Here is a 12,644-nt window from a genome sequence, read left to right as displayed (position 1 = left end):
TGAACTGTTCAAGCTCCTCGTGGGAGCACGAGGCAGCGCCGATACAGGCATCAGTGTAGTGGAAGAGAAGTATCCCCCACAACCTCCCCACTCCGGTGATGGAAAATGCCCTCAACCGCATCTCTTGCGTTTCCTGCACCTTTGCCCTCACATCCCCTCCCCCCAACAAAAATAAAGACAGAATTGCCCCTTGTCCTCACATATCACCCCACGTACCTCCCTATCCAACATATCATTCTCCGCCACTTCCGTCACCTACAATCTGACCCCACAACCAAAGAGATATTTCTCTCCCCACCCCTATGCTCCTTCAGTAGCGATCACTTCCCCAGCTCCCTCATCCGCTCCACATTCTCCATTAACCCCACCACCCCCGGCACCTTTCCCTGTAACCACAGGAAGTGCTACACCTGCCTCTACAGCTTTCCTTCTCCACTAATGTTGCCTGGCCTGCTGTATTCCTCCAGCTCTACACTGTGTTAGCTCTGACTCCAGCATCTGCAGTTCTTACTATCTCTGCATCTGAAATCTCTTGTTTCAATGGCATTATTTTAAACTTGTGTTTACATTTTCTCTCTCCTCTTTCTCTTCTCAATTCAAATTAGAGTTTTCTCATTTCCGTTCTTATGAATTCAATTATCATCTCCCTTTTCTCCTCACTCTGTGCCATCTCTAGTTTCTTCACTTCCTCCTCATGCTGAAGCTGCTTTACTCATAACTGAATATCACCTGATTCTGCTGTTTCCCTGCCTGGTCTCTTTTGTCAGAGATAGTAAGAACTGCCGATGCTAAAGCCCCCCTCGTCCCCGCCTCCTTGACCTGTCCATCTTTTCTCCCACCTCACTGACCAACCCCCACCCCCACTTCCTACCTACTAGCCTCATCCCCACCTCCTTGACCTATCCGTCTTTCCTCCCTCCTCACTGACCAACCCCCATCCCAACTCCCTACCTACACTCACCTTTACTGGCTTCATCCCAGCCTCTTTGACCTGTCCGTCTTCTCTCCACCTATCCACTCCTCTGTCCACCTTCCATCATGCCTCCCCCCTCTCTATTTATTTCAGAGCTCTCATCCCCTCCCCCATTTCTGAAGAAGGGCCCAGACCCAAAACGTCAACTTTCCTGCTCCTCTGATGCTGCTTGGCCTGCTGTGTTCATCCAGCTCTACACCTTGTTATCTCAGCATTGAAATGAATGTCGTATTATTTGCTTTTAAAATGTGTGGCAATCCTTCCACAATTCTTGGGTCTTAAAACAATTCACTTCCCATTTCAGTTCACAATCAAAAATACATAGAAATAAAAATATATAGTCTTTACACTAGATATGGATTCTTCAACATGAAAACTACTTATTTTTTTTCTAAAACCGTATGAAATATCTTGTAAGAGCAGTGAAAAAAAGGAATGTGGTGTTTAAATTCATTGTACTAAGTACAAGATGCAGTGATGTCCAAAAAGGAAAACACAGTGTACTGGTTTGACTGTTTTAAAGAAAGCTTTTTAAATAAAAAGTACAGTCACCTGATTGTAATGCAAGTTGCATTCTCCTCCTTTTTATCAGAATTCAAACTCATTAATGGAAATAATTTCACAATGTCTTGTTGTGTACTTGGTTTTTGTTTCAGTGGCTGCACTGAAATTGAAGCTAATTTGATTGTAATTCTGCACAGGTCTGGAAAAAATGTAGGATGCGCATTTTCACTGTTGCCCAAATGGATGACAATAGTATTCAAATGAAAAAGGATCTTGCAACTTTTCTTTATCATCTACGCATTGAAGCGGAAGTTGAAGTTGTTGAAATGGTAAGGAGCAAACCTGGGAGGGCATAGTCTGCAGCAATAACTATAATTTTTAATAATACAAATAATGCACTCTTACAATAATAACATCACATTCTGTTCTCAGCACGGCAGTGATATTTCAGCTTATACATATGAAAGGACTCTCATGATGGAGCAACGGTCACAGATGTTAAGGCAGATGAGGCTATCCAAGACTGAGCGAGAAAGAGAGGTAAACTGCTATAACTTTATTAGTTTAATCTTAACTAAGTTTCTTGATTTACAGACATCTATAGAGATTTTATAAGTCATGAAATCAGTTCTTCTGGCAATCTCAATTCGGTTGGAAATAAATATTCCCAAACGAAGTTTATTGATTTTTATTTTTGTTCTTGAATTTGTTCCATGACTTTCAGATTTTAAAACAAACTACCTCTTTGAAGATATCTTTAAAATATTATGATCTCAGCTGATGGCAACACTGGACAGATCAGATCCTAGAATGAAACCTGGCTTGACAATATGTTTTATCATTATGTTTTAATTTTTGCAGTAGATTATCATGATGGTTAGTTACTGAACCTTTCATATGAGGCTGAAGTTCTTAACAATGTAATGTAAGTTTATTGCACAAAAGAAGAAGTAAGCAACAAATCCATGTATATAGAAGGCGGTTAGAAAGATCTTAACACTAATATCAAAACAAAGTTTCCACCTGTTTCCCAACATCACCAGTATCCATCTAATTCCCAGATAGAAAAGTCCAACATAGAAAAAGAAACCTTTGTCCATTGCATCCATGTTATATTGCTACAATCTTCATACATTGTTGCAGAGAACCAACCCTAGAGAAATATCACTCCTAACAGTTGAGATTTTTTTTATGGTTCCTTTGAGTCTACTGAGATGAGCCTCTCCGAATTCTGAGATTTAAACTTTCTCAGTTCTAATGTGATGATTTCTAACCCAGCTGTCCTGGCTTGATAGCTGCACAGACTAGAAACCACTGCTGCTCAGGTAACTGGTTCCCTTGAAATAACTTGATTCTCCTGCTAGGATAAATGATTCTACCTTCCGAAGTGAGCTCTGGATTCTTCTGAACTGTAAGCTTAACTCTATGTTCTAAGGTCAAAGCTAAACTAATTTCCTTAATGTGTTTACTCATTATGATCAATGCAGTATTGCTCCAAATAAATTGAAGAAATCTAACGCAATTCAAGGCAAAACAACCTACCAAGTTTTATTTCAGAAAGCCAGTATACATCTCTAAGCACACTCTAAACACCTAATAATAGATAATTAACATGCTTAACTGGCATCCTATCCACACCTTAAACATTAATTTCTTGCACCACTAATGCACTGTGGCTGCAAGACATAATATAACATCACCCCACAGCAGCTTCAATAACACCCTGCAAACCAATGGCCTCCTAAAGTAACAAGGTAACCAGCCATGTAGGAATACCACCATCTGCAAGTTGTCTTCTTCAGTCATGCACCTTCCTGATTTGTATTGCTGGTCTTTCACCTGTCATTGATTCAAAAACTGAAGCTCCCCAATCTCTGTTTCTGACCAACATCTCCATCAACCTAGCATTGTGGGTGTACCTGCAGCATTTCAAGAGACAGCTCATCATAGCCCTCGCAAGAATTTAGCAATAGGAATAAGTGCTGAAATTGTGACAGTTATTTAGAAATCCCATTTTACTTTCTTCCAGGCTCAGTTAGTAAAAGACAGGAATTCAATAATTCATCAAGGCAATGTTTACTCAGATGAAGAGGAAGAGATACATGTTGACCCTGACAGAATACAGATGACGTGGACAAAAGAAAAATGTGAATCTGAAGGAAACCGCACTAGAGCCACCACACCAAACAGTTTCAGAGAATTAATCAGTATTAAACCGTAAGTGTCAGTCATGTCCCTTGGAACACTATTTCTGTGAATTATAATTGCTAAGTTTCCTCTTAATGTACTATTGAATCAACAGCTAGTTATACTTTTTTTTTCTCGCTGTTAATTTAGAATTGTGAGAAACAGCCATTCTTTTGTTAACATTCCTAAACCTACTAGTAGTATCAAAGCCATTAATAAATTATACTGTTCAACAGTGACACCAAATTTCATAGAAATTGTATAAAGTTTGATTATTGTGGTTGCATTTGAACCTGACAGTTTAAAAAAGACTGTCGCATGACACTTGTGAAAATGTGATTTTAATCCATACTTCAGTTTATAGGTTAATTGCTGGAGCATGGGTTGTGGAAATTGAGGAACTGTCACGTTAACCATGATGCATTGATTTGATTTGTTGGTTTGCTTTCTTTATTTGTTGGTTCTTTAATCCTAGAATGCAAAGTTGCCCTGTTTCAGTGGGTGATATTTGGTAGCTTGTCAAGTTGTAAGTTTGAGCAATTTGATAATAGCATGTCACTAGATTATTTTTCTGCTGGGAGATAGAACCATAGAAGATTATAGCACAGAAATATGCCATTCAGCTCATCATGTTTAGGCTTGCTTTTTCTTTCATAACTCATTACATCCAATACTGCTCCCTTATTCTCCTAATCTAATATTTTACATTTTATAAACATTTATCTAAGTCTCTGTAAATAGTATTTATGTACTCCACCTCAGCAATAGTTTATATCTCAATTCTATTTTTAATAATATCAATATGAAAAAAAATCTATAAGCTCTAATTTATTGTCTGATTATCTAAATCTGTGGTGTCCACCTACCATCTTGATGATCAACAATCTGTCACTCTGTTTTGTTTGGACATGCTATGACACACCTCCATGGCAAGTGCAACTTAAACTCTGAACTTCTGGCTCAGCAGTAGGGACACTACCATTGTGCCACAAGAACCCCATGCATCACTGTTTATCTTTATCACTGTAATCATGAACACCTCCGTCAGCTCGTCCCTTACCCCTTCCACTTTTCCTGAAAAAGGGATTAAGTTGTCACCATCTGTCTTTTTACCAGTAACCTCTCATTTCAGATAATATTTAGAATATTGACACCTTTTAGTTTTATTTACATTTCTTTGATAAGGTTCCTAAGACAGTACATAGTATTTGAATTAATGTGCAATAATCTGACTGATCAATTAACAAAAATTTCAAAATTAGGAAAGCCAATTAAAGTGCCAATAACATGTTACCACTTGTTTACGTTTTTGAAATAAGAACAAATTTTATTTGCTGTTAGTGCTTCTGGATGGGAATTAGCATAATTATACTTGGCTTCTGAATATCACGGAAGCACTTTTATTTTGTAATCCTTCTTTAAGGTTAGCTGACACCTCGGTTCAGTGCTATTCACTGCTCCTTACACAGTTAGGAAGCTGATTCACTGAACCTGTGGTTACATTGCTTTAATTTATTATCCTTCATTCTATTTCTTGCTGCTTTTCATTGACTGAAGTCATCTGAATTGTGCAAAAAAAATGTTTCAGAGCCGTCCTTCAACCTTTTCCTATGTGCAGAATTTACCCCACCCAAATAATTTGAATGTTATCATTCAAAATCTTGTGTTCCATAAGCATTCAATAGAAACATGAATATAAACCTTCCACAAGGCACAACAATGATTTTCACATGTATTCTGATAGTATCTCTCACCTCACTCTTCCAGTGTTCCTAAATTAAGAACATTGCTGACATCCAATGCTGGACAAACAGAAATCTCCCTGGTAGCAGTCTGAGAAACAGCTAATCAGTTGGTGTCACATTTGAATATGTAATGAACTCCACCATTAAATGCATCAGTTTTTACCTCCGAATCAGCATTCTGAAGTCACCTCCATCTTCACTCATCAACTGAATCTGCAGACTTGACTATGCTAATGCACTCCTGCCTGGTCTCCCATATTCCATCTCCATAAACCTGAAATCATTCAAAATTCTGTTGCCCATGTCTTAACTTGCACCAAGTCCTTTTCTCCTAATGTCCCTCTGTTCACTGACCTAGGTTGGCTGTTGGTCAAGCAACATCTTGTTTAAAAATTCTCATCCTTGCAGTCCCAATCTCTCCTTGCCCTTGTTCTTTCTAGTCTCTTATAGTTTTCTACAGCCAAACAACTCTCAGAGATACCTGTATGCTCAATTTCTGGCCCCATAAGCACCTCAAATTTATTTGCTCCACCATTGGCATCCATGCCTTCAATTGTCCAGGCTCTAAGCTCTAGAATAACCTCCCTATATCCCGCTGCCTCTCTACCCTCAATTTCCTCCCAAACTTAAAACTTTGACCAAGGTTTTGGTTCTATGACCTGATGACCCCTTACGTTACTGTGTTTTACTGTTTTATACGCCCAGTGAAATGTCTTGGGATGCTTTATAACATTAAAGACACTTGTATAAATGCAAGTTGTTGTAGTTGTCAGAACTCATAGTTTCATTGTAGTTTTTGGAGCTATGGTTGTTTTTAACTGAAATGATTTCTTAACTTTATCTTAGCAAGGTATCATTCGCAATATTTCTAATATGTTGAACTAGGATGTTGGTTACCTTTTTCAGGGACCAGTCAAATGTAAGGAGAATGCACACAGCTGTGAAACTGAATGAAGTCATTGTAAATAAGTCTCACGATGCCAAACTGGTTTTGTTAAACATGCCTGGTCCACCAAAAAATCAAGATGGAGATGAAAACTGTATCCTTTGTGTTACATCTTTTCCGCAAATAGACCTTGCAAGAATGCTTTTCCAAATAATGAAATGTGATTGTTCAGTTGAGTTTTTTTATGACTAAACTGATCAGAGTTGTATATTTAACATCAGAACCATTTAGTTTCTTTTTCAGAAGATGTTCTAAAAGATTCCAGTGATGCGTTTATCCAAATTGAGTTGTCCAGTTCTTGCTTCCTTTCCTTCAGTTTTAAGTGTGGTATGTAGGAATCAACCGCATGTTTTATGCTTGCATGAAAAATTGATTGGACACAGTAAGCTGTCCAAATAAAGTAAACAAACTGGTCTTCAAACAAGAAGAGTCACCAGGCTCACATGTTAACTCTGCTTTCTCCCCACAGATACTGCCAGATCTGCTGAGTCTTGTCAGTAATTTATGTTCTTGGTTTCAAAAATTGCTCATCCAAGTGGATGATGCAAATGCCAAGGTTTTTGTTCTTCTAATTTCTGGTACTCATTACTCACTGTTTTTTGACTTTTAATTCAAGAAATCCAAGGCGAAAGTGTCTGGACTGCATTCAAGTCAACTGCAACTTCAGTGGAGCTTTGCTGCTACTAGTTCGAAGTTTTTACTTGGTTACACTGTCCCCCTCTCAGCCTCTGATCATTTCATTTATTCAACATTCTATGGATTTCTTTAAGTTTGGTTGCAGATAATGAAAAATTATACTCTAATTTTGGAATAATAAATTATTCTAAATCTGGAATACATTGAAGGCAAGGAACATAAGACCGGATGGGTATTCTGTCATAGTTGGGCTTCACATGGGTTGCAGTGTAACTGTGTCCAATGTAAAATCGCACCAGAGTACCTGAAAATTTTAATATTGGTATGGAATTGTTTTACTTAATTTGATGGTGTGATGATAATGTCACTGGAATAGTAATGCAGAGACCCAGGCTAATGCTGTGAAGACATGGATTCAGATCCCACCACAGAATCTGGTGGAGTTTAAATTCAATTGATAAGTGTGGAAAATTAAGCTAGTCTCAGTACTGATGACCATGACCGCCAACATTGACTGTTGTAAAAGACCTTCTGGTTCAGTGTATTTTAAGGAATGAAATCTGCTGTACTTGCCCATTCTGGCCTACATTGACTCCAGCCCCAACCATGTGGTGGAGTCTTAACTAACCACTCATTTGGCTTAGCAATGCACTCCATTCAGGAAAATTAGTGACCGGGAACAAGAGCTGGTCTTGTCAGCAATGCCCACATCTTATGAAAGAATTCTTTAAAAGGTGAAACTTCCAGCTGCTCCCTTCCTACATTCAAAAATCAATTTGATGCTAAAATCAATTTGATGTACAGCCTGCACTGCAAATTGTATACTAAGTGCACATTGCAGTCTGCAGATATCATGCTGGTAATCGGATAAGTTAATTTTGAAATGTCAATTAAACTAATTTGTGGCAGCATGTTTACATTTAATTACATTTCCAACTCACAAGTCATTCAATATTTTTTGCAGAATTAGACTGTTCCATTTTAATTTGACGCAAATCTAAAGAACAGTTGTCAAAGGAAGGCTAGTCTGTTTCATCTTTCAGCATGTCAAGTAAAATCTCTGAAATTGTATTCAGAACTTCTACCCATTTTAAGCATGTAGGTTTGTTGGTTTCTATTCTCAGTCTGAATTTCCCGATATTTCTAGCAGAGTATCTCTGTTAAATGTCTACTCTTTTCTTAGATCAGTAACTGCAAACTTGCAATGTTCAGTCCGGAAGTATAATAAGCCAGAGTTGAAGCCCGCAAAGGGAAACCTTTTAAAATAATTTCTATTGGACCTGTGGATCTTGCTTTGTGGAATGCTTTGCGTAGTGGGGCTGTGATCCAGTCAAATTTTCCACCTGTGGCCTGATAGTTGCTTAGTTAGATAACACAACATTATCATTCAAGTTTAACAGTATTCATTCATTTCACATAGTAATTGATTTGATGGAGTAAGGAGTGTACTTTTTACATCTATGACAAGCCTTCTAATCTTAATCATGTCTGTGTAATGCCTGTTCATGCATGTACTTGACAACTTGTCTGGACTAAGTCTTAGTGCTATCCGAATAGTCCCGCACCTCTGCTCTTTATCTGTACTCCTACAATTTCTTTTTGAATGTTTCATTTTACAATGCCCATCTTACATGCAAACTTGTGCTTGAAAGTGTCCAATTTAGTTTCCATGCTATGACAGAGCTATAATGACCTTAGGCAAACTTATGAATTACATGATCATTGAGCTGCGATCGTGATCTACAATCCCTCCATGTTATCCCAAGCCTCTCTCTCGTCAACTGACATCATCTGGAAACATGCATTCAGCATCCACATGCAAGTTGACAACCGGTCCTTACCTTTCCACTACCTAGGTCAACCTGCCCATGTGATTTGGATAGCTATGTAATTATTCAATCCTAGATGGAAGCTAGTTTGCTCAAGTTAAATCAGGAAGCACCAAAGTTATTGTCTTTGGACCCCACAATAAGCTTTATTTCCTTGCCCCTGGTTCAGTCCATATATTGGGCTGGATCCACCTGCAGTCTCCATATTCAACTTGAATATAAGCTAAGCAAAGCCTATAACCTGTTCATACAGAGATGCCCGACCTTCTCTGTAATATCACCCAGCTTCACACCTACCTCAGTTCATCCACACTTGAACTTCTCATGTAGAGTTTATGTAATCCCTAGAGTATTATTCTATTGCTTTCGTTGCTGACCTCACATCTTTCATGCTATGGAAACTAAATTCATCCAAATATTTCCTACCCAGCACCAAGTCCTGCACGCCAATCACTCCTCGGCTCTCTGATCTCTGTCAGTGCCTTTCGAGTTCAAAACTCTCTCTTCTATTTACTTAAATCTATTCACGTTCTCCCAGATTCCTTTTTCTAGAATCTCCTTGAAGCCCATAGGGTTCTTCAATCCATTGACAGTCCTTGTCAGACTCTGGTCTATGATCCCTTGTCCCCTGCATTCTTTTTTACCAGTTCATGGGGTGTGGACTTCATTGCTGAGATCTGTGTTTATTGCCCTTAAGGTATCACCCTTGATGGTGATCTGCTTTCTTGAAAGACTGCTGTCTCTGTGATAAATATCCAGAGTCAGTCAGCAGTGCAAGTACACAGAATCTCAGGATTCAAACTTCAAGACATTGAAGTAAAGATTATATATTTTCAAGTCAGGATTGTGGGTGACTTTAAGAGGGAAGTAGAGGTGATAGTGTTCTTGTGCAGCTGCTGCCTGTTTCATCCAGGCCATAGAGATTAGGCATTTGGGTGCTCCAGGCCATAGAGATTAGGCATTTGGGTGGTATACCCACCTAGGCAAATCAGGAGTATGCCATCATAGGTCTGTCTCAAGCTGTACAGGAGTCCAAGATAAGCAAGTCACACAGAATACACAGCTCCAACCTACTCCAAAGTAGCCAAAATGTTTAGAGATAGTAGGAACTGCCGATGCTGGAGAATCTGAGATAACAAGGTGTAGAACTGGATGACCACAACAGGTCAAGCAGCATCAGAGGAGCAGGAAAGCTGATGTTTCGGGTCTGGACCCTTCTTCAGAAATGAAACGTCAGCTTTCCTGCTCCTCTGATGCTGCTTGGCCTGCTGTGTTCATCCAGCTCTACGCAAAGTGTTTATGTAGCTCTTCCAGTTAAACTTCTGGTTAATGGTGATTTTTCACTTCCTTCCCACACCACACCCACCTGGTCATCCCCCAGCATGTTGATGGTGAGGGATTCTGTGATGGTGATGCTATTGTTTCAGGGTAAGTTGCAAGACTCTACTGTTAAAGATAGTTATTGCCTTGCACTTCTATGGCAAAACTGTTACTTGTGGCTTATTAGCCAACCCTAATGTTGCCTAGATCTCGTGCACGTTGGGACAGATTTCGTTATCTGAGAAGTCGCAAATGGCACTAAACTCGGTGCTATCATCAACAACCTCATGGTTGAACTCCTCATCATCATCATCATCATCGAATCCCTACAGTGTGGAAGCAGGCCATTCAGTCCATCGAGTCCACACCGACCCTCCGGAGACAAACTCCCCTACCCTATCCCTGTAACCACACATTTCCCATGGCTAACCCACCTAGCCTGCTCAACCCTGGACACTATGGGCAATTTAGCATGGCCAATCCACCTAACCTGCACATCTTTTGGACTGTGGGAAGAAGCTGGAGTACCTAGAGGAAAGCCACACAGACACAGGAAGAATGTGCAAACTCCACGCAGACAGTCGCCCAAAGGTGGAATTGAACCCAGGTCCCTAGCACTGTGAGGCAGCAGTGCTAACCGCTGAGCCACCATGCCGCCCTAAACAGAGCACCAGGACTCACCCGGGATCTGAAACTGGGGTGTCTCATATTGAATCCATTCACCGGAAGCAAGAACCACACCTCCAGACCAACGAGCCAGCAACTCATGATGCTGGGAAAGTCATTAAAGCAGCTGAAAATGGTTTGGCCTCCCCTGCCGTAATGCTCTGAGCGCAAGTTAGACTAGTTATTTTCATAGTTATTGAAGTTAAGATCCTCTCCAGTTCCATTGCTGCTAATATTTCTTCTTAGCCTCTTAGTTGTAGTTGTCTATAAATGCAAAAATGCCCAATTATGTTGAAGCACAACACTAAAATACATGAATATACAGGACAATGTTTTCAAATGGACTGTGTTATGAGATATCCTTGACATATTGTTTGAAGATATGGAATTTCTGGAGGTACTTACAGAAGGTCTGGAGAGGGTACTGCTTGTACGAGGTGGTGGTTGTGAAGTCATCACTATTTATTCTTGAACATAACTACCTTCTGAAGACAGATGTGGTGGAAACCTGACCACAGAAGACATTCAGTACACTGTGCGCTATTAAACAATTCTCTTGTCGGTCAATGCCTCAGACAAAGATTCCCATGGCTCATCTTCCAAGCTCAGACTGTCAGTTGACACAATAAGTGCTGTTCCAGTTAAATGCAATTATCTTCAAATGTCCAGCACACACATCTGCAGTGCAACCAAAAGTTAAAATTTGACAGTTGTTACAAATGTGGTAACAGAAGAAAGGTTGTGTAAAAAGTGCACTGTTTTTAACAATGCCAGGAATAAGCTTGGGCTTTGAGTTTGGAATCCTTGTTTGGTATTGAGCTTTGCACTGCTTTCTTGGTCAGTTGACAATACATTTATTGGAATTAGCTGCTAAAACAGCTCGATTGTAATGCAACTTTATACAATTGTACTTAAGGACGCAGCTCGCAGAATCACAAGTTGGAGTGATAGCTCCAGCACTACATTCCGTGTATTGCAGAATATGGATTTTAAGCTATTTTGTCAAGTTTAACTGTTTGTTAATGGATAGCTTTTAACAGTGTTTTTCACAGTAGACACTAATTATGAAATAGTGAGATCCAAACTGTCTCGCTGTATCTTCCAAGGCTTGTGATTGTGTACTAGGCAGAAAAGCCCTATTTATTTTAGTATTTATTTTTTTCATATTGTCCAGAATAAAAAGCACTATATGGCTTTTCTTGTAGTATTACTGAAAATAATTAGACCCATCAGTTCGTGGACCACCTTTTGAAATAAATGTACTGCAGCCTCGCACACAGTGTCCAAAATTGGTCCCTACTCTGGTAAGCTTGTAATTGCACAAGAAAAGGAGCTGCTATCTGTTCAATTGAAATTTTTTGCAAAACTATTGTCAGCTGTTAAATTATTCTTATAGTTTGGAGCTTTTCCTTTACTATAATGTGCTTTTGTTTATCATAAACAAAATGTTATTTTTCTCAATAAAGCACTGTACAAGGTTTCTCAAACCAGACTTTGCTTCGATATCAGGGATGTTGCTTGATGAGCGTTGGTCATGTGTGAGAGTTCTGGTTTCAAGCAATGTTCAAATCTGCAAGTTGTATAAGTTTATGACATTGAATAAGGTGGCTGAGTGCAGCTGAATTCAGAAAAATTAACATATTAGTGTAGTGCATTAACCCTAACCCCTAATTGTCTTCATTTACAAATCCAGTGGTACAGCAAACCTGCTAATATAACACAGCAGTGGTGGTTGAAACATGCTTCAGACAAGAGGCCCAGTGTTAGCAGGGCTTAGATAATATATAAACTTGGTGGATGTGAAATGTTCTCCTTTTTAATCATAGAAAAGTGATCAT

The 12,644-nt window shown here is 39.3% G+C and overlaps 1 protein-coding gene across 1 annotated transcript in view; it reads left to right on the top strand.

Annotated features, from left to right (window-relative positions):
* The window catches only part of slc12a4 (solute carrier family 12 member 4), a 76,323-nt gene extending 64,030 nt beyond the window's left edge, over positions 1-12,293 (top strand). The window contains exons 18-22 of the mRNA XM_048605988.1: positions 1,675-1,806; positions 1,910-2,017; positions 3,507-3,694; positions 6,316-6,449; positions 11,187-12,293. Coding sequence (XP_048461945.1) covers positions 1,675-1,806; positions 1,910-2,017; positions 3,507-3,694; positions 6,316-6,449; positions 11,187-11,278 — 654 coding nt within the window. The 3' untranslated portion in view covers positions 11,279-12,293. The remainder of the gene's footprint in view (positions 1-1,674; positions 1,807-1,909; positions 2,018-3,506; positions 3,695-6,315; positions 6,450-11,186) is intronic.
* Positions 12,294-12,644: the final 351 nt, after the last annotated feature.

This window comes from Rhincodon typus, chromosome 15, assembly GCF_021869965.1.
Source record: "Rhincodon typus isolate 14 chromosome 15, sRhiTyp1.1, whole genome shotgun sequence".
NCBI classification, from domain to species: Eukaryota; Metazoa; Chordata; class Chondrichthyes; order Orectolobiformes; family Rhincodontidae; genus Rhincodon; species Rhincodon typus.
Note: the sequence above shows the minus strand (reverse complement) of the source record. Positions and strands in the feature narration are given on the sequence as shown.